Genomic DNA, 22,116 nt, shown 5'->3' on the forward strand with positions numbered 1-22,116 from the left:
GTGGGACAACACTCCAATGGAGGAGGCCTTGCACTTTGGCCATCACGACGTGGTCACCATCCTCCAGGACTATCAAAACAAGTACAACCCACAAGAGATCCCCAAGAAGGTCAAGGAGACGACGGAGAACAACCTGGACGGCCTGCTGTAGTGTAGCCTCGCGAGCCAGCAGGTGGCGCCACACTGTTTTTATATCATCTATACTAGACTGCTGTTTTTGTGGTGGGATGCGCTTTTTGGAGTGACTTTTGTCGACTTTGTATGATGTCGTATTTCTGAACTGTGTGTTTGATTGAACATGTGTTTTTTTTTTTTTATATATATTTTTTTATACTCCCTTGTTTTACCGTAAGCTTTTTTGCTTTACCTTCGTCGTACGCTTTGCTCCTTTTGCGACCGTGTTGCTTACTTTTACTGTATCTTTCGTCTCTCTCTTCCATCACCAAGTGTGTGTTAGGGTCCCAAATCGAAGTGCACAATCTGAGTTAATCTTTGTGACAATGGTGTACAATATAAAGTGATATTATTATACATATTCTCCTACATGTAAATTGTATATTTATGTACTGTTGAAAGTTAATTAATTTCATGATATCAAGGACCAATACTTACTGTAATTTAATGTAATAGATCATCTAGCAGTTTGGTCTTGTTCCTGGAGGGCCACAATGTCCAGTAATCCTTGGCCAAATCAGGCACTCTCTATGGAGTGCTATGATGTTGAATCTGAAATGACATTTTATGTTGGCACTAATGTCACTCCGTACCATTCTAGCTACAGTGCTTCTTTTGATGGCTGGTTGTACAGTTCAAATAAACGGTAGGACATGATGGGCCACCACTAGGGTAGAGGCACTATATATGGTCCTGTAGCCTTCTTAGTCACATGTAAAGGATGCCAGATGTTACCAGACATCCTATGCTTCCACTACTTCGGGTCAAACTTGTCTTGATTTTTATCAACCCTACTGCATAGGAACTATATGCCCTTCAGCTTTCATTTCAATATCATTTTTCTGTACTTGACTTTGTTTGGGATGAGACCCTCATTTGTATATATATTTCTTTTGTCCTTTTTCTGTATTTTCTCATTTATAACAGTGGAGTTGTACTTCCCTATAGCTAAATACTGTATGTAATGCGCACAACACAGGCGGTTGTGGTTGTCTGTTTGTAGAGAGGAGGTAGCTAAATCAGGAACCGCCGACAGAACAGGGGGAGTACCTGTGTCCCCATGATAAAACACTAGTGTGCCATCACTTGTCTGATGTCATACAGAATACTTTCTATCAAACCAATACAACAGGACTAAAGCCTACAAGTAAACCGCCTACCCACTCCTCATTGGAAGCACTTTTCTGAAAGGAGGAAACCAATTGGACATGTTTGTGTGAAAGAGTGGGCTAACGCGTTAAATACATAAACATAGGGCAGTTGACACGAATATTGTCCAAAAACATCCTCTTAGGTGTCATCTTTTATGAATAAGCGTGTGTCTGTGGCCAGGAATCAATTTTCCCACAGTAGTAAAGATCAGCTGGTGTGTAAAGGACCATATCACACAATATAAACAAGGCTTAATTCAGGATTAGAATTATAGCATAGTCGAATTCCATTTAATTTCCAAAGAGTAAGAGATGAATGGAAAGTCCTGAATGACTTATTGTATTTGTATGTTATGCTTTGCTACTTGAATATGCACAGTAGCATTCTATCCTGTATTATTGACGGGTGCAAAAACAGTTGGGTGATTTAGTATGTCAGTTTTGTGCATAGCCACTCACGAGGTCCAATATGAATGTCATCCATCCAGTTGAGGAATGACGCCCAGTATGACATGAGCGATACCAAAAACATAACCACTTGCAGTCAATTTACAACCTGTTTTTATTTTTTGAAATTGATGCGAATGTTAAGATCGCACGAAGCAATACTGTACAATAGATCAAATTATAAATAAACAACAGTGGTAGTATTTTTCCCCATAAGACCTATGTCGCATAAAGAACAGCTTCATTGACACAATGGAGTGTAACCACAATAACCTTTACGTAATGTTCTAATCCAGATAGATCATGAATACACAGATGGAATATCAAGTGGATTGGAAAACCCTGTCCTCTATGTACATAACATCTCTACCACTACTTGTTGGTCTCTGTAAGGCAACATTACCGGGTTTTCAGCAACTCCCCAGATCTGTTCGTCTGAGACGGTAACGTGTATGGAAAAATGTTCAAGTGAAAACCAAAGAATGAGAACGATAACAGAACATGTTGCCACAGAAATTCAACCTCATTCACCACTCCCCGTAGTCCGGGAAACACAAGACTTGAACCCTCCAACCAATCACCTCCATAACACTGTCGTATCCATGAGGTACAGGAAAAGGTCTCAAAATCTGACATTGGTTTTGCTATTGTTATACTATGCCTGTTGTAATGGATTGGTGATTCAGTGAAAGGTAACCTTGCCTGTGACCTGATAACTTGTCTGCTGCCTAGGCTTTAGCTCAGAGGGCTAACACAATATTGTGGCTTGCAGGAGACCTGAGTTTGAACCCCTGTAGATCATATGGACAGATGGTTCAAGTCAGGTGTCACCAGTAGTTGCAGACCAGTCTAAAGTTCCAACTAAAGACAGTTCTGAATGTATTGCTAAACACGGATATCCTTTTCTGTTCATATTTTAGGGCATACTTGATGTGCAAATGTGCGATTGCTCCTGGCAGTGGAATATATACACACATATATATATGATATATTTATTTTAATAAACAAGGTTAAATAAAGCAAAGCTATTCAGGCATGTCTGAGCCCTCTTTGTCCTTAAATTAAACAGTGATGTCTAAACATGTACCATTCATTTCTATTGGGAACAAAGTAATCAAACAAACAGCAAATGCATACAAGTGTGAAGAGTCACACGCTTGGAGTCATTGCGTGCTAGGATTATGGGACCAAATTCTAAACTTCACTACTTAAATTCACGTAAGGGAATTTGTCACATTAACTTTTGGTCCCCCAAAATGGAGGGACTATGTGCAAAAAGAGTTGTAATTTCTAAACGGTTCCCTCGATATTTATGACAATACCCTCAAATTAAAGCTGACAGACTGCACTTTAATCTCATTGTATCTTTTCAAACCCATGGTGCTGGAGTACAGAGTTAAAACAACAACAAAAATGTGTCAAATGTCCCAATACTTTTGAAGCTCACTGTATAACAGCTTAACCATTTCACCTGAAGTTATTACACACTAGATATGCATTCACAAAATATTATCCTGTCCCACAAGTCACACAGAATGACATTCCTTAATACAAACAGCTGGACTTGAAGCCCCAAAATCTCATGCATGTACATTAAAACGACAGACTGTTTTAACAAAGGAAACCCAACAAATCTCTTCAACTTAATCAACATCCTTTTTCTGGGATGTCTTCAGATCAGTTCGGTGCGGGGGGGTAACACGTCTTTCAAGGGGCGCTGCCTGAAGAGGGCAGGTTAGTTTGGGAAAGCTTTGCACATCTGTAGGGAGAGGGACATGAGAAATACCCGAATCAGGGACAATAATGGGCTGCATCTCAATAGTGGAATGCAACACTTTTGTGATTGCATTGAGTGTGTACTGTCACATTGTAAAAATGCATGAATTATCCCTACCCTTGCATGAAATGTTTGGAAATGCATGCTCCAGCTATGATGCTAGTCCAGCTGTGTTCTGATGATTAGACATGTGTTCTGTCTGGCTCTAACCTACCAGTGTGCGGCTCTGCTGTCTGGTTGAAACCTACCATAGGTCGGCTGCTGTTTCCCTTATTGTAACCTACCACAACAATTGCACCCTCTTTCTCCTTGTCTCCTCAAAACCCATTGGAGGAGAAGGTCAGGGAGTTGGGACACTGGCTTTCTCATCCAATGGGTTTTGAGAAGGATTTGAGGAGAGAGTATGCAATTGAGATCTTCCCAACGTCTCTATGTGTGCGGCTGGTGCCGTCTGTCTGGCTGGCTGAAACCTACCACAGTATCAATCTCAGCAGGGTTAATAATCCTGGTCAGCTCTCCGTACACTTCAGGACTCATGGGCATCATGGTGTCCTGTAGTCTGGAGTGGCCGAGGAGAAGCCCAACCAGCAGAAAATATCAACTTTAGACGTGAATAACTCAAATCAATAAAACTCAAATCTAGAGGTAATTTGGCATTTACTGTACCTTTGTGTTATCATTATTTATTTACACCTTCATTTGACCTTTCATTGTACTTTGGGCTGTGTGTGTGTGTGATTTAAAACCAATGAAAGCCTATATGAAAACACTAGAAGGTGTTTCAAAACAAGAATCCCACTTACAATTCAGACACAGAGATAAGCTCCCTCTTAACGTAAACAGCATCAGACTCACTCTCCAACTCCATTGGCTCAGCAGCTGGGAAGGTCAAAGGTTATACACGTTTAGGGATCATAAATCAGAACCAAGATATTACCGGTGGCCAGTATTTCAAATGGGAAAAATTGTGGCACAACAAAACATGAAAAAAGTATGCAGTGAATATTGTGTATGAATAGCTTTGACTGGAATTGGAAGTCCACAACACCATTTTGACCTTTTCAACTACTCAATCTTTCCTCAAAATACATACGTTTGGGCTGCGGTCGAGTGTTAGTTACCTTCTGTGGGGTGGCTGTAGTAGCGTGCTAAGGCGCTGTCTTTGGGGATCCTGGGGTAGAGGTAGACCAGAGGGTTCTCAGGGATGTTCTCGGCAGCCATCACCTTGTAGTTGTGGAGGATGTCAGCGAAGGAGACGGCGGCCAGCTCCTTCTTAGTGTAGGGCTCCACCGTGTGGAAATGGACGCCTGCATGTTCATAGTTATACATAAATGAACACACAGAATGTGATAAGCGAATGTGTTCGCAGTCAGATTACCTGGTAAAATAATACAAACGGAAACCCATCTACGAGGAGAGACAGACGGACACACATTCATAATGTGTAAAAGAAACAACAAAAACATGTGCATGGGTATGTATGTATGTATGTATGTATGTATGTATGTATGTATGTATGTATGTATGTATGTATAGGCCATCATTGTAAATAAGATTTTGTTCTTAACTGACTTGCCTACTTAAATATAGGTTAAATAAATGTTACAGAATAGCTACAAACACACACACACCGTCATTGCGGTGCTCCACCCAGGTAAAGGTGACGGCACCCTCCTGGCTGCTCTCGCTGAAACGCAGTAGGAAAGTCCCAGGCTCCTTGTCCTTCAGCAGGGCCTTCTCTCTCTCCTTACTGACAAAGCCCATGATACACCTACATCCCAGAGATTCAATGGATTATAGCACAATAAAGTCACTTTTCACCAAACGCAATGTAGTCCTAGGCTTCAGAAAGGCATACTGAAGACATGCGAGTTTGAGCGGTGTGTTGGTGAGGTACTCTAGACGTATTCAGACAATGTGAAAATCAAAGCTCTTACCCGTCATTCCACAAACACAGGAGGTGTCTCTTGATCAGGTCCAGGATTCCATCGATCCACAGCCAGAAGGGAAAGCTCTTCTCATTCACATTCTGCTCAGGCAAAGACGCACTTACTACACAGCTCATAGTAAAACACACAGGGGTTGGCCAAAACGCCAAACTTAAGGTGTGATGCTCACCTTGCAGAATCTTGTCCAGGGGATGAGCCCATTAGGATTTCCTACAGCCTCTCGACCTGTCACAGGAGCGTCCTAGTATTATTGGTTCACTTTAATGGAATGACCTTAGCTTACACTTATGAGCATTACATGGACACGTCATAAGCTGTTTACATTTGCATAACACTTGACATTTTTTGTCACTTAGCAGCCACTCTTAGCCAGAGCGACTTACAGTTAAGCGCATTCATCTTAAGTTAGCTCGGTGGGTCACGGGGGCCGGAGCTTGGAATGGGCTGAGCGGGAGGGCCAAAGACCAGAGGTGGCAAAACGGAGTGCTCTTGTTGGGGTGTAGGGTTTGAGAATAGCCTGAAAGTAAGGAGGGCAGTTCCGTTTGCTGCTCCGTAGGCAAGCACCATGGTTTTGTAGTGGATATGAGTTTCGACTGGAAGGCATCGGGAGTGTGCGAAGGAGCAGGGTGACATTGGAGAACTTGGGAAGGTTGAAAACCAGGCGGGCTGCAGCGTTCTGGATAAGTTGCAGGGGTTTGATGGCAGGAGATGACAATTGCCTGGATTAGGTTGCAATTGAGGTGGTGGGCCAACAGCCAAGCTGAGATATCTGCCAGGCACGCAGAGATACGTGTCGCCACCTGGGTGTCAGAAGAGGGGGGGGGGGGGGGAGTAGTGGAGTGTCATCCGCATAGCAATGATATGACGGAGCCGAGTGACTTGGTGTATAGAAGAAGAGGAGAGGGCCTAGAACCGAGCCCTGGGGGACACCAGTAGTGAAAGTATGTGGTGCAGAGACAGATCCTCTCCATGTCACCTGGTAGGAGCTGCCTGACAGGTAGGATGCAATCCAATAGTGTGCAGAGACTGAGATGCCCAGCCCTGAAAGGGTGGAGAGGAGGATTGGATGGTTCACGGTGTCAAAGACAGCGGATAGATCTTGGAGGATGAGAACAGAGGAGACAGAGTCAGCTTTGCCAGTGTGGAGAGCCTCCGTGACAAAGAGAAGAGCAGTCTTGGTTGAGTGACCCGTCTTGAAGCCTGACTGGTTAGGGTAAAGAAGATTGTTCTGAGAGAGATAGTGAGAGAGTTGATCAGAGACAGCACGCTCAAGTGTTTTGGAAAGAAAAGAAAGAAGGATACAGGTTTATAGTTTTTTTACGTCAGAGGGGGTCGAGTGTTGGTTTCTTGAGGAGGGGAACGACTCGGGCCATTTTGAAGTCAGAGGGGACGCAACCAGTGGTCAGAGATGAGTTGAGGGAAGTGAGGAATGTTGATGTTCCTTTTTTTATATGGTGAATAGATCTTAAGCAACAATTGCATTGTTAGCTATTATCTAAGATTAGTTAGCTAAATCAATTGGCCACCTAAACTCACTTGCCAGACATAAGTGTAAAAAAAAACTATTGGCTATCTCACCTAGAGTTGAAGTCGGAAGTTTACATACACCTTAGCCAAATATATTTTAAAAACTCAGTTTCACAATTCCTGACATTCAATCATAGTAAAAATTCACTGTCTTAGGATCACCACTTTATTTTAAGAATGTGAAATGTCAGAATAATAGTAGAGAGAACGATTTATTTCTGCTTTTATTTCTTTCATCACATTCCCAGTGGGTCAGAAGTTTACATACACTCAATTAGTATTTGGTAGCATTGCCTTTAAATTGTTTAACTTGGGTCAAACGTTCAGGTAGCCTTCCACAACCTTCCCAAAATAAGTTGGGTGAATTTTAGCCCATTCCTCCTGACAGAGCTGGTGTAACTGAGTCAGGTTTGTAGGCCTACTTGCTCGCACACGCATTTTCAGTTCTGCCCACAAATTATCTATGGGATTGAGGTCAGGGCTTTGTGATGGCCACTCCAATACCTTGACTTTGTTGTCCTTAAGCCATTTTGCCACAACTTTGGAAGTATGCTTGGGGTCATTGTCCATTTGGAAGACCCATTTGCGACCAAGCTTTAACTTCCTGACTGATGTCTTGAGATGTTGCTTCAATATATCCACATAATTTTCCTTCCTCATGATGCCATCTATTTTGTGAAGTGCAGCAGTCCCTCCGGTAGCAAAGCACCCCCACAACATGATGCTGCCACCCCCGTCCCCCTTTTTCCTCCTAACATAACGATGGTCATTATGGCCAAACAGTTCTATTTTTGTTTCATCAGACCAGAGGAAATTACTCCAAAAAGTACAATCTTTGTCCCCAATGTGCAGTTGCAAACCGTAGTCTGGCTTTTTAATGGCGGTTTTGGAGCAGTGGCTTCTTCCTTGCGGAGCGGCCTTTCAGGTTAGGATATAGGATTCGTTTTACTGTGGATATAGATACTTTTGCACCGGTTTCCTCCAGCATCTTCACAAGGTCCTTTGCTGTTGTTCTGGGATTGATTTGCACTTTTCGCACCAAAGTACGTTCATCTCTAGGAGACAGAACGCGTCTCCTTCCTGAGCGGTATGACGGCTGCGTGGTCCCATGGTGTTTATACTTGCATACTATTGTATGTACAGATGAACGTGGTACCTTCACACATTTCGAAATTGCTCCCAAGGATGAACCAGACTTGTGGAGGTCTACAATTTTTTTTCTGAGGTCTTGGCTGATTTCTATTTGATTTCCCCATGATGTCAAGCAAAGAGGCACTGAGTTTGAAGGTAGGCCTTGAAATCATCCACAGGTACACCTCCAATTGACTCAAATGATGTCAATTAGCCTATCAGAAGCTTCTAAAGCCCTGATATCATTTTCTGGAATTTTCCAAGCTGTTTAAAGGCACAGTCAACTTAGTGTATGTAAACTTCTGACCCACTGGAATTGTGATACAGTGAAATTTAAGTGAAATAATCTGTCTGTAAACAATTGTTGGAAAAATTACTTGTGTCATGCACACAGTAGATAACCTAACCGACTTGCCAAAACTATAGTTTTGTTAACAAAAAATTTGTGGAGTGGTTGAAAAACAACTTTTAACGACTCCAACCTAAGTGTATGTAAACTTCCGACTTCAACTGTATGTATGTCTAACCAACAAGCGCGCCTTTATACCACAGACGGCTTACCGGTGGCTGTGTCGTGGCACAAAACCACTCCTAGTCACAATACGAACTCCCCTCGCCCAGACTCACCCAGGAGCTTGTCTCCCAGCATGCTCAGCTGCTCGTCGTTGAGGCCTCGCTTGGTTACGGAAGAGAACTGCCAGCTCAGCACCTTCGACAACAGGCTCCAGGTGGCCTGGGGAGGGCTCAGGAAGAACGACAGATTCTGAAGGAGGAAAGAGAGGGACAGAGATGATCAGCTGCACTGGGGTGGAACAAAACGCCTGCACATCCAGTAGCTCTTCAGAAATTGGCAGCCCGTGGATCACATGACGGAAGAAAGCAGGAAAGGAAATATTTTGTGAGGTGAGAGGGGTTGGGTACCTTGGACTCACTGGTCAGCATGTTGTACCACATGACAGAGGCCCAGGCTCTGGGCAGCTGGCTAATGTTGGAGATGACCACAATGGGCAGGGACGTCGTCTGGACACACATACGCATTCACGCGCACACACAGTCAGAAGGGAAAAGGGACATCGGTAGACAGTAAGGCACCTTGGTATGTACTATTTCTAAACACTGCTACCATGACTGTATACCATGTTTAGTAAAAGCTCCACAAACTAGACTGTTGTTCTCACCTCCAGGTTGACCTGGAGTCCTGGGTGAGTGAGTTGTGTCTCAAAGCTGATGGAGTGGAGCTCCTCTGTCACTATGAGAGGACCCTGAGTGGACACACATGCAGGTTCCTTTGACAACGATGATAAGCTATTCAAGACTGTAGCTTAGCTTAGATACAGCATTACCACACGTATAATTATTCAAATGAAAAGAATTGTTACATTTCCTTACGTCGTTTGTTCTGTTGCCTGTAACCTTTTGCTCCTTTAGTTGCTGGGGAAGAAAATAATTGGGAGTTGAGATGCCACCTGCAGCACACAAATATCGGTATGACATTTACAGTGTAGACACTGAGTGTAGAAAACATTGTGAACACCTTCTCTTTCCATGACGTCGACTGACCTGGTGAATACGGGTGAAAACGATGATCCCTTATTGATGTCACTTGTTAAATCCACTTCAATCAGTGTAGATGAAGGGGAGGAGACAGGTTAAAGAAGGATTTTTAAGCCTTGAGACAATTGAGCCATGGATTGTGTGTATGTGCCATTCAGAGGGTAAATGGAGGGTGAATGGGCAAGACAAAAGTGTTAAGTGCCTTTGAACGGGATATGGTAGTAGGTGCCAGGCGCACCGGTTTGTGTCAAGAACTGCAACGCTGCTGGATTTTTCACGCTGAACATTTTCTCGTGTGTATCCAGAATGGTCCACCGCCCAAAGGACATCCAGCCAACTTGACACAACTGTGGGAAGCATTGGAGTCAACATGGGCCAGCATCCATGTGGAATGCTTTCGACACCCTGTATAGTCCATACCCAGACAAATTGAATCTGTTCTGAGGGCAAAAGGGCGGGCAACTCAATATTGAAAAGGTGTTCTTAATGTTTTGTACACTCAGTGTATATTGCTGTGACCAGTGGTAGGTACAGTATTAGGGGACTCCAAACCGAGTCACCTGACCCCAAGACAAGAACGCTTACCACAACCCACTCTCTTAAGAGAGTTCGTAACAGACTAACGACCACTACAATTTGGCCAGACAATTTTTTTCCAGTCAGAGCGTCTGGATTATGGAGCACCCTGCCAACCAGTGTGACCGAGTGCAGTACCTTTGAAAGCTTCAAGGCAAACCTGAAAAAGTGGCTAAAGGCAAACCAGTCATGTGAACATTAAGACATTCTGACTCTTAAGATGCCAGCTACTGTAGGACCAAGGGACATTTAAACTGTTATGTAATATTATAATTATATTGTTTATTGTTGCATATTTAGATTGTTATATATACACTGTATATATTAATAGTGTGTTATATTGCGGCATTGTAATGACATATTGATGTTGATTGTTTTCTGCCCAGGGACTACAGATGAAAACGAGCTATCTAGCTAAATCTGGTGCAATGGCATGTTGTACATGGTCCCTGACAAATAATACAATTATTAAATACAGGATATGACACAACGACGTATCAATTCATACCAGGTGTCGGAATTCTGCTGCCAAGCTCCCATTGGACTCCTCCATGTTCATAACCTTAGAATTAGTTCCAAAGATGTTGAATTTCCGGAACCTGGACAATGACATCAATTTAGAGGAAATGTAATCACGTCGAGGCTTTTTCAGGTATAGGTTGTAAAATGAAGAGCAAATGAAGTCCTACCCTCTCACTGTATTCCTCTCAGTCACGTCCCTAAAGAAAGACAACCCACATCAATGACTCAACCTCTGACCCTTGTCGTTGATGAAATAGAATTCATTACTTCTGAACGTGCGGCGTCATCTTAATACAGGGCCTTCGAGGTAAAAGGTTACAGAATCAAGTATACTCTCACTTCTATAACACACACTCATTCACTTACTTGTCAAACAGAGCTTTGACTTTGAACTGGTAGTTGAACTCCTGAAGCTTCACCAGCAGTCTGGGGATAACATTGACACAAGATTGTTAAAATAAGGTTGTTCAGGTTTGCAGGCTTTTGCTCCAGCCCTGCTATTGAATTGGATTGAATTTACTTTGACATATACAACAAAATGCACAATGTGGACCCAGAGGATATCACTTGAAAGTATTAATTGAAAACGCTTGTTTCCAAAGTGGCCCTCGATGATAAAAACAATAACACATATAATGATTAAAAGACAAGACAAAATAACAAATAACCATAAATACATTCATTTATATTGACATCCTAAAAATTGCCACTATTCACTGCACTTCTGAAAATTTTAAAAATTAAATAATAATAAATCAACCATATTCATTTCACATTAAAACAATCTATTAATTGCACATCATATTGATCCTTCAAATAAATACACCTGACCAGGAGTAGGGGGCACAAGGGGCAGTGGAGTGGTTTCCCTTACGTAGACAACCTTGTCCTAAAGAAAAAAAAACGTTGCCTGCTTTTTAAAAGCTATTTTTACTTTTTATTTGCTTGATCTCCAAGGGAAGGCTATTCCATAGACAAATGCCTGCATGGAAAAACGTGCCCCGCGCAGTACTGTTTACTATTGGATTTTACAAGACGTAACACTAGCTCTGGTATTGTGACTGTGTTGGTTATATACCATATCGATGTGGTTTTTCCATGTAACCTGGGGCATGATCATTTCAGATGTCAAACACATGATTAAAGTTTAAGTTGGTCCACTCTGGAGTCCAAAGGCAACAAGCCCACCTCCCAGAACTCCTGTACCCCTATGTGGGTCCTAGAGGGGACATTCAGCATACCTGAAAACCTATAACCCAGCTGATTCTACAAACTATCAATACAGTATTGCACATTGAGTTTGAAGTGTGTGTGTGTGTGTGTCACTGGTGCCCCCACCTGATTTTGACAGTGAACTGCACCCCAGTCTTCAGCACCAGAGGTCTTTGGGGGTGAGTGGGCATACAGGGCTGTCTCTCCACCACGATAGAACTGAAAGACAGACACCACAGAAACATACTCTCAATCATCTGATAGTCACACTCCTATGGCACTCCTCTAAAGCCTAGTCTAGACATTAACTCTGGGAGCTAACTCAAGTCTTCTGGGATGTATTAGGAACCAAACGGAAGCAAACGGAACCAAACAGGGAGGAACCTACCTGAATTTGTCCAGCAGAAACTCTAGTTTTTACAGCAAAACGTTTTCCGTTTGTAACGGTTTGGACTAATGATCACACCCCAAATCTCAGGCAAGGTTACCTTTAATGTGAGCATAGTTCACTGAACCAACTCTGCTACATAATAATGATAGATAATGCCACTTAGCAGACGCTTTTGTCCAAAGAAACTTACTAAACATGTGTATTAGGGTTTAATATTTTCCCGAAAATCTACACATTTATATTTCTGAGAAAATTGCAACTATCCCGGTAATATTCCCGTTCAAACCGGAAAAGCTATTTAAAATCATATAATACCAGTGATTTTTTTGAAATGTATAAATATGGACAGGAATTTCATGGTTTCTTGTTTTGTATTAGTCACAATTGAATCAACTCAAAGTTCAGTCAAAAAGTCACCACACAACACAATTTGTTAATTTAACCTAGTTTAAATCTAGGCCTAAAATGTTGGTGTATTGGGGTTGTGCCGCAGAGCATTATGGGGATTGTATGTGTTGATGTCATGACTTCCACCGAAGGTGGCTCCTCTCCCTGTTCGGGCGGTGCTCGGCGGTCGTCGTCGCCGGCCTACTAGCTGCCACCGATCCATTTTTCCTTTTCGTTTGTGTATGTCTGTTTTGTTCCAACCTGTGTCCTATTAGTTGATTTCGGTGTTTTTTTTTTACCTCCGCTGCCTGCTAGTCTTTGTGCGGGATTGTTTGCTGTGGTTACTCTGTTAGGGGTGCTTGTCTGCACCACGGGGTTTTCTTTTCTCACGGTAGTTGTACCGTTTTGGTATGCGTTTAGGAGTAGAGGTTTCTCCTCCGTGTGTTGCGTTTACTTTCCTGTGTGTGGCGACTTCGTTTGGGCGTGTTTCCCCCCATGTTGTTGTTGAGTTGGGACTCCTTTAATAAACGATTGTGCCACTGGGACTTCCTTGCTCTCCTGCTCCTGATTCCTCCACCTCCCTCCTCTTAGGAGGCACGTAACAGTTGAGACCGGGCATGTTCTAGATAAATGGTTGAATTGACTCCGGTCTCCCGTCTTAAAATGACTGAATTGTTATAAAGACGTGGTTATGAAACCCACAAGACATAAAAGATAGGCGACGTGTAAGTCTGAACCTACGGGAACTATTCTGTCTGGACAAAGTCATTTTTTTTAACATATTTAAACATTTTATTTCCCATGCCGCACGGTGTATTGCTAACAGAGGCAAGTGCATAGTCGAGATAGCATTGTCATGGGATGACAGAAAAGGATTTGAGACTGACGTTGGAGTGGGAAAACAACATGATAAAAGGGAGGAATATACAGTGAGTAAAGGAAAGGACATTTATTAAACTGTGAAGACAAACTTTAGAATAAATGAGCATGATAGCAGATAACGCAATGACTGGAAGTCTATGGTTAACGCTAACTAGCACTAGCTCCCGAAACTACCTCCAACTTACTTCATACAGGACACAGAGACATACAAATGGTGTCCACAAGTTAATCTGACTCTGTGGAAGTAGATAAAGGGCCTCATTGCCACAATCCTGAGGTATCCCTTTAAAAAGAATGGTGGAATCAGGATATATGGGAGACTTCAAAGTCACAGTTAACCCTGGGTTGTCTGCTGAGCAGTATCCGCTACCACACATTGACAACCTTTTTGCGGGTTTAGCTGGAAGTCAAAAGTTCAGCACAAATAGACTTCGCAGAAGTCGACTTTAAGATGCACATGGATGAAAAGTCAAAAGGAACTGCTGATCGTCATGACACATAAGGGGGTCTTCAGGTACTGTCATCTACCGTTTGGAATCTCAAGTGTGCCAGCACTGTTCCAGAGGGAGATGGACCAGATCTTGAGTGGATTTCCAGGAATACAATACTGCCTGGATGATATCCTCGTTACTGGGAAAGACGAAGAGGACTACCTCCAGAACTTGGATGCGACCTTGCATAGATTGAAGGACTGCAGCCTGTGAGTTCGTACGGTTAAATGTGCATTCTTGCAATCATCAGTTGAATATGCTGGACAGGTCATCGACGCCACAGGCCTTCACAAGGATCCATCCAAGGTCAAGGATATTTTGGACACCCCAGTTCCTAAGAACGTGAGCCAACTACGTTTTTTCCTGGGGTCACTGAATTTCTACGGACGCTTTATCCCAATCTTAGCAACAAAGCTGAAACTGCTGCATCAGTTGTTTTGTCAGGACAAAACATTGAAATGGACAGAACAATGCGAGGAAGCATTCATGAAAACCAAGGAAACACTATTGAAATCTGAAGCACTGACAAACTTCGACCCGTCATTGCCCATCCAACTAGCTTGTGATGCTAAACCCATATGGTGAGGGAGCAGTCGTGTCCCATATCATGCCTTCAGGTGAAGAGAAGCCGATCGATTTCGTATTGAGAGCATTGAACAATGCAAAAATATCTACGTACAGATAGAACGAGAAACCCTAGGCATCGTTTTTGGAGTGCGTCAGTTTCACCAGTATCTGTACAGGAGGAAGTTCACCCTTCTTACAGATCATTGTTTGCTGACGAGCATCATTGGACCGCATTCTGGTATTCTTTAAGCAGAATGCAAAACGTGGGCTTTGTTAATGTCAGCACACACCTACGATATCAGGTACCGCAAGTCAAAACTGCATTGCAACTCAGATGGACTTTCCAGGTTGCCACTACCTGTGGTCAAGCCGGAGTCACCCAAGTGGACATCTACTTCAGATAAGTGGAAAATGCACCAGTCACTTCAACACAAGTGCGAAGAAACACTAGAAATGACTCAGTGTTATTTGAAGTAATCGACATTGTCATCAAAAGTAAAGCTGCAGGAGATGCTCCAGAACTTGAACCGTACCTTTCCAGGGGAACTGAGCCGTCAGTACATCTGGTTGTCTGCTGTGGGGGAGGAGAGATATCATTCCGCCTTCGCTGAGGATACCAGTGTTGCAACAGCTACACTCGGGTCATTGTGGAATGGCTCGCATGAAGGAAATTGCACAAAGCTACTTCTGGTGGCCTGGATTGGATGGAAGCATTAAGGAGAAAGCAAAAACATGCTCCTCGTGTCAGAAGGTTCGCAACGTACCTCAACTTCATCCGTGGGATTTTCCGAAGGAGGCGTGGCGACGCGTACACGTCGACTTCGCAGGTCCATTCGAAGACAAAATGTTTCTTGTGGTCTTTGATGCTCACAGCAAGTGGCCAGAGGTTGCCATCGTGAGGCCTACTACTGCTGAGAAGTGTTTAGTCAGTTCGGATCGCCACTCCAACTCATTAGCGACACCGGACCGCAGCTAGTGTCCTAAGAAATGACTACGTTCCTACATGTGAATGGCGTACAGCAGGTCCGCCCCACGTACCATCCATCTACCAATGGGCTGGCAGAGAGGTTCGTACAGGCAGGGACACTGCAACAATGTTTGAACAGCTTAATGCTAACGCCTCACGCAACCACCAAGGCTTCGCCTGCATCGCTACTCAAGAAGAGAGAGTTACGCACAAGCTTCGACCTACTCAAACCTCCGAACTCAAAGGAGGCAGTGCAACGTCAACAGGACAGTCATCTCAAACGTTATGAACTGAGAGCAAAGGGCAGAGCTTTTAATCCTGGAGACTGTCTTAGCTAAGAACTACCTCAACGGACAAAAGTGGGTTCCTGCTACAGTCATTGCTCCGACTGGTCCTGTGTCCTACACTGTCCAGACTGCAGAGGACGTCATCTGGAAAAGGCACACATATCAGTTTATGTTGAGTAAAGCCACACCGACAGAACCACCAGTCGTGAGTGGTCCAGAACTGTTACTGGGTGACACCCTGACCCAGCAGTCGTCACCTAGGGGCTCAGGACTGTTGTTCATAATGGGGACAATTTAAGTAGGAAAGGAGGAGATGTGGTGTATTGGGGTTGTGCCACAGAGCATCATGGGGATGCATATGTTGAGACCGAACACGTTCTAGATACATTTTTGAACACATTCCTGTCTCCAGTCTCACCATTATTGAATTGTTATAAAGACGTGGTTATGAATCCCAGGAGACATAGCAAAAATATGATGAGGTTATTAGCCTACAGCCTAGTGAAAATGTCATTGGTTTTACATGTCAGCCAGCTGGTTGGCCCTTTCCCATCCCCTTGCACCTGGCTATCGGGGGGATTTCGTAAGGTTGTGGTGTTATGGTGACTTTATCACAGGGAACAACATATCCGATTCTCCGCTAAACAGACATGCAAATAGGCCTAGTAGTGGCGATCCAGCAACAAGGATAGCACACGTGCACCGTTTTTGTTATTGTAACATTATGGATCAATGTCTATTTCCTCGAGCACATTTGTGGGCACAACGTACCAGACATTTTGATAACAGTGAATAGCTGTAGTTTATATTTTGAGACTCTGCCAGTGCCACATAGATAGCTTGGAGATTTGTGAATGTGAGATGGAGATAGCCTTCAGTAACTGCGTCGAGAGGTTGCGTGTAGCCTACTATTGATAGTCAGCAATGCAATTTATAGAAGGGATGTTTTCTATTGGGGACTTTACATTGAGTAGGCAAAATATGGTAGGCTGCTAGCGATGTGAGGACTGGTCTAATGTAGGCTATGAGTGAAGCCAGATGTTGATATGTCCGGTTCATTCATGCAGCAATTCGCAAAGCATATTTTGCATTAGTGCTGCATAAAATGTGTATAGCATCGGTTCACGGAACCCGTCAATATTTTTCTTGGGAATCGGGAAGGAGCTTGGTCGGTAAGTCCCGGTATACTGGTTAAACCCTAATGTGTATGTGATCGCTACAAGAACATAGATATAGGTGACATAGAGCGGGGTCTCACTTGACAATGAGGTTCTTGAACAGGACGAGAGCGCGTTCCTCCAGAGTGCTTTTGCCCTGAGTGATGGGGTCGTTCTCGTACGTGTACTTCTGTTCCAGCTCCTGAAGCTTCTTCAGCTGCTGTCGTACCTGCTGTAAGCCCTCTGCCACCGCAGTGAACCTGCACACACCCCCACACACACACAGGGTTATGGTTGAAAGTGTGCTGTTGAAAATATCTGAACAGGGTCTAAGGTTATGTGTAGTGGCAGGGGCTGGAGCTAAGGTGGACAGGAGGCAGGGCTGACCAGGTTTGTAGCTGGTCTAGGCAGGCATTAGGTGGACCACCGATACACGCAATCTGCTGTCTGTGCTTCCACTCGGGTATCTCCTCCATCACCAGGGTGCACTGGATCTGCTCGGCCAAGTTCAGGATGTCAGTTATCTGATGCACCACCACCTACAGGTCGGGAGAAAACAAACACCACAAGGTAATCATACACCACAAGCTAACCATACAGCGTACACACACACACGGACGCACACACACGCACCTTTCTGGTTATGTTGAGTTTGATGAACATCTCTCTGATGACCATCTCCTCTTCACGGATCTCTTTCTGTACCACCGGTGTCATCCCATTCACCTCTTGTTCCACTGACAAGCACATACAGTCACAACTGATATAGCGTTAAGCATTCCCAATATGATATTAATAGAAAGATCTGGAATTTTACAGCACAGATATTTCAGTCTGGAAAGTAGTTTTTAGTACAGTAGGAGTAAGTTGTCATTTCAGTAGCTTCACATTGGCTAAAGCATAGACCAGGGATCATCAACAAGATGATGACCGCAAGAGGCCCAAACAGATATAATATTAGACAAACAATCATTTCAAACCTTGCTTACATTTGTATACGATCACGTGTTTCTCTATTATGTATAGGAATACTTAGGAAAAGATTTCCAAAATCACTTGGAGCGGATATCCTGGTGTTTTTACAGTCTTTCAAGTCCAATATTTTTTGTATGAATTAATAAAAAATATATATATTTAGATATTAGTGCCTTCGGAAAGTATTCAGACACCTTGACATGTTCCTATTTTGTTTTCTTTTACAACCTTATTCTAAAATGAATTAAATAAATAAATTCCTCAGATATCTACACACAATAGCCCATAATGACAAAGCAAAAAGTTTAGAGATTTTAGCAAAAGTATTACAAATAATAAACAGAAGTATCTTATTTACACAAGTATTCAGACCCAATGAGACTTCGAAAATTGAGCTCAGGTGCATCCTGTTTCCATTGATCATCCTTGAGATGTTTCTACAACTTGATTGAAGTCCACCTGTGGTAAACTGTACATGTCTATATAAGGTCCCACAGTTGACAGTGCATGACAGAGCAAAATCCAAGCCATGAGGTCGTAGGAATTGTCCATAGAGCTCCGAGACAGGATTGTGTCGAGGCACCGATCTGGGGAAGGATACCAGAAAATGTCTGCATTTGAAGGTCCCCAAGAACACTATTGGCCTCCATTATTCTTAAATGGAAGAAGTTTAGAACCACAAAGTTCTAAAGTTCTATAGTTGGCTGCCCGGCCAAACTGAGCAATCGGGAGAGAAGGACCTTGGTTAGGGAGGTGACCAAGAACCCGATGGTCACTCTGACAGAGCGCCAGAGTTCCTCTGTGGAGATGGGGGAAACTTCCAGAAGGACAACCATCTCTACAGCACTCCACCAATCAGGTCTTTATGGTAGAGTGGCCAGACGGCAGCCACTTCACAGTAAAAGGCACATGACAGCCCGCTTGGAGTTTGCCAAAAGGCACTTAAAGACAGACCACGAGAAACAAGTTTCTCTGGTCTGATGAAACCAAGATTGAACTCTTTGGCCTGAATGCCAAGCGTCACATCTGGAGGAAACCTGGCACCATCCCTACGGTGAAGCATGGTGGTGGCAGCATCGTGCTGTGGGGATGATGCTGACAATGATCCTAAGCACACTGCCAAGACAACACAGGAGTGGCTTCAGGGCAAGTCTCTGAATGTCCTTGAGTGGCCCAGCCAGAAACCAATCGAACATCTCTGGAGAGACCTGAAAATAGCTGTGCAGCGACACTCCCCATTAAACCTGACAGAGCTTGAGAGGATCTGCAGAAAATAATGTACCCAAGAAGACTTGAGGCTGTAATCGCTGCTAAAGGTGCTTCAACAAAGTACTGAGTCTGAATACTTACGTAAATGTAATATTTCCGTTTTTTATTTGTAATAAATTTGCTAAAATTTCTAAAAACCTCTTTTTGCTTTGTCATTATGGGGTATTGTGTATAGATTGCTGAGGGGAAAAAAACAATTTAATCAATTTGAGAATAAGGCTGTAACGTAACAAAACATTCCGAAAGCACTCTATACATTTTTGGGGGGCTCAATATAACTTGGGGGACCAAATAAAACCACTCGTGGGCCTCCAGTTGGGGAACCCTGACATATAGCATTAACAGATCTAGGACCAGTCTAGTCTCGTGTCCCAGACCCAGGCTGTTGAACTAGACTAGGACCAGGCTCAGAGGCTATAACTCATACTGTACCTCGGCTCTGCAGGGCCTTCTTCTTAAAGTCATGATCATCCTGTAGGTCCTCCAGTGACTTCATTTTCTGCTCTGCATCCTGAAGAGGACAGAAGTCACACTATTGGTTTTTCATGGACATCGATGGTGTTTGTGAAAAACATTTTCTGTCCTACTCTTCCAGACTGTTCAACTGGCTATTTTCATATAGACAATGCCGTAGTAGTCTGCATGACAACAAAAAAACACAACCAATATCACATGGTACTGGCCAAATGAGCGCACCTGTACTTGATTCCTCAGGTCTTTGACTTTGTTGTCCAACTCTTTCTGTTTCTCCAACACCACGTTGATTTGTGTTGACCAAACGTTTTCCTGGCAAAAACAGTTAGACAATATGGTCTTCTTTCACACTCTGAAATGCTACTTCTGTTGCAGCAATGATTGAACATAAAATACATCCTATCAGAGGCTGTTTAACACATAAATAAATATTCTGCTAATAACTTTGCTGAAAAATCAGTTCATGGCTAAATTGTCCATGCAATAACAACTTTTCTCGGAAACACAAAAGAATGCGTCATAATCACAATTCAGTACACATACTGCAACAGACTATGCTTCCACATTTCCATAAGGCAGTATGAAAAAGGCAAGATCGGTGTCTCACCTCTTTTTTTAAGGCGGCCAGGATTTTCTTCTCCTCTTTCAGACATTTACATATAGTCATGGCCATGTGCAAAGGGTCCTCCTGAAAGTGGTCCTAGGAAGACAGTTAATCAACTTTAAAAGTCAAATGGGTGTTCCTCAAGGTTCTGTTCCAGGACCACTGTTCTTTTTCATATACTTGCTAGTTGCTCTTGGAAACGTAATTTATAAAAAGGAAATGTCACTGCTATGCTGATTATAAACAACCAAACCAGATAAAACATTATAGGTACAATATGCAGAAATTGTGCCACTGTTTCCTGGTTGCTATAACTCTAATTTCAAAACAAGTAAGTATAGATAATCATTGTACCATCTAAATCGCTGTGAAATATCTTTTCAATAACCAAAAATATTGTATTTTCAGCTGTTTGAAGCTGGGATACAAATCCGAAATAAAAAGAAGGCAAAACTAAACTTGTAAATGAGAAGCATAGAAAGAGCGCACATAGAACAGTTCCACCACTTCTTAAGACTTGCTTTCAATGAGAATGACAGATCTATACCTCACATTTCTATGTGAATTTGGTTGGGTCGCCCAAAAACGTACATATAGCTGCTTTAAGCTTGCTAAATCAAAGGCTTATGTAACAAAGGACTGGATAGCCAGTATCCTGTTTGAAAACTCAAGCAATACAATGGTTAATGATTAGCTTAAAGAACTTCAATATACTTTTGTGTATGTGGACACCCCTTCAAATTAGTGGATTCGGCTATTTCAGCCACACCCGTTGCTGACAGGTGTATAAAATCGAGCACACAGTCATGCAATCTCCATAAGAAACATTGGCAGTAGAATGGCTTTGCTAAAGAGCTCAGTGACTTTCAACGTGGCACCGTCATAGGATGCCACCTTTCTAACAAGTCAGTTTGTCAAATGTCTGCCCTGGTCAACTGTAAGTGCTGTTATTGTGAAGTGGAAACGTCTCGGAACAAAAACGGCTCAGCCACAAAGTAGTAGGCCACACAAGCTCACAGAACGGGACTGCAGAGTGTTGAAGTGAGTAGCGCGTAAAATGATATGAGTTCGGTTGCAACACTTACTACCAAATTTCAAACTGCCTCTGGAAGCACAAGAACTGTTCGTCGGGAGCTTCATGAAATGGGTTTCCATGGCCGAGCAGCCGCACACTAGCCTAAGATCACCAAGCGCAATGCTAAGCGTCGGTTGGAGTGGTGTAAAACTCACCGCCATTGGACTCTGGAGCAGTGGAAACGCGTTCTCTGGAGTGATGAATCACGTTTCACCACCTGGCAGTCCGACGGACAAATCTGGGTTTGGTGGATGCCAGGAGAACGCTACCTGCCCTAATGCATAGTGCCAACTGTAAAGTTTGGTGGAGGAATTATGGTGTGGGGCTATTTATTATAGTTCGGGCTAGGCCCTTTAGTTCCAGTGAAGGGAAATCTTAACACTACAGCATACAATGACATTCTAGATCATTTTGTGCTTCCAACATTGTGGCAACAGTTTGGGGAAGGCCCTTTCCTATTTCAGCAAGACAATGCCCCCGTGCACAAAGCGAGGTCCATACAGAAATGGTTTGTCGAGATCGGTGTGGAAGAACTTGACAGGCCTGCACAGAGCCCTGACCTCAACTACA

The 22,116-nt window shown here is 43.2% G+C and overlaps 2 protein-coding genes across 6 annotated transcripts in view; one reads left to right on the plus strand and one right to left on the minus strand.

Annotated features, from left to right (window-relative positions):
• The window catches only part of glsb (glutaminase b), a 59,347-nt gene extending 56,549 nt beyond the window's left edge, over window positions 1–2,798 (plus strand). For 3 of the 4 annotated variants that reach the window (XM_029710909.1, XM_029710910.1, XM_029710912.1), the window contains exon 18: window positions 1–338. In XM_029710909.1, coding sequence (XP_029566769.1) covers window positions 1–151 — 151 coding nt within the window. In that variant the 3' untranslated portion in view covers window positions 152–338. The other variant, XM_029710908.1, reaches the window with a different exon arrangement.
• Window positions 1,870–22,116, minus strand: part of LOC115160666 (signal transducer and activator of transcription 1-alpha/beta) — a 27,917-nt gene continuing 7,670 nt past the window's right edge. Inside the window, exons 4-24 of one of the 2 annotated variants that reach the window (XM_029710906.1) lie at window positions 20,475–20,567; window positions 20,090–20,179; window positions 19,826–19,904; window positions 17,783–17,886; window positions 17,537–17,688; window positions 17,251–17,409; window positions 12,147–12,239; window positions 11,175–11,234; window positions 10,976–11,005; window positions 10,795–10,885; window positions 9,546–9,587; window positions 9,335–9,418; window positions 9,078–9,176; window positions 8,784–8,919; window positions 5,668–5,723; window positions 5,487–5,578; window positions 5,181–5,320; window positions 4,671–4,856; window positions 4,353–4,428; window positions 4,024–4,108; window positions 1,870–3,531 (exon numbers count right to left, since the gene is read on the minus strand). In XM_029710906.1, the coding sequence (XP_029566766.1) occupies window positions 3,508–3,531; window positions 4,024–4,108; window positions 4,353–4,428; window positions 4,671–4,856; window positions 5,181–5,320; window positions 5,487–5,578; window positions 5,668–5,723; window positions 8,784–8,919; window positions 9,078–9,176; window positions 9,335–9,418; window positions 9,546–9,587; window positions 10,795–10,885; window positions 10,976–11,005; window positions 11,175–11,234; window positions 12,147–12,239; window positions 17,251–17,409; window positions 17,537–17,688; window positions 17,783–17,886; window positions 19,826–19,904; window positions 20,090–20,179; window positions 20,475–20,567 (1,971 nt within the window). In that variant the 3' untranslated portion in view covers window positions 1,870–3,507. The remainder of the gene's footprint in view (window positions 3,532–4,023; window positions 4,109–4,352; window positions 4,429–4,670; window positions 4,857–5,180; window positions 5,321–5,486; window positions 5,579–5,667; window positions 5,724–8,783; window positions 8,920–9,077; window positions 9,177–9,334; window positions 9,419–9,545; window positions 9,588–10,794; window positions 10,886–10,975; window positions 11,006–11,174; window positions 11,235–12,146; window positions 12,240–17,250; window positions 17,410–17,536; window positions 17,689–17,782; window positions 17,887–19,825; window positions 19,905–20,089; window positions 20,180–20,474; window positions 20,568–22,116) is intronic. The other variant, XM_029710907.1, reaches the window with a different exon arrangement.

The sequence above is a fragment of the Salmo trutta genome, chromosome 24 (assembly GCF_901001165.1).
Source record: "Salmo trutta chromosome 24, fSalTru1.1, whole genome shotgun sequence".
Taxonomy (NCBI): domain Eukaryota; kingdom Metazoa; phylum Chordata; class Actinopteri; order Salmoniformes; family Salmonidae; genus Salmo; species Salmo trutta.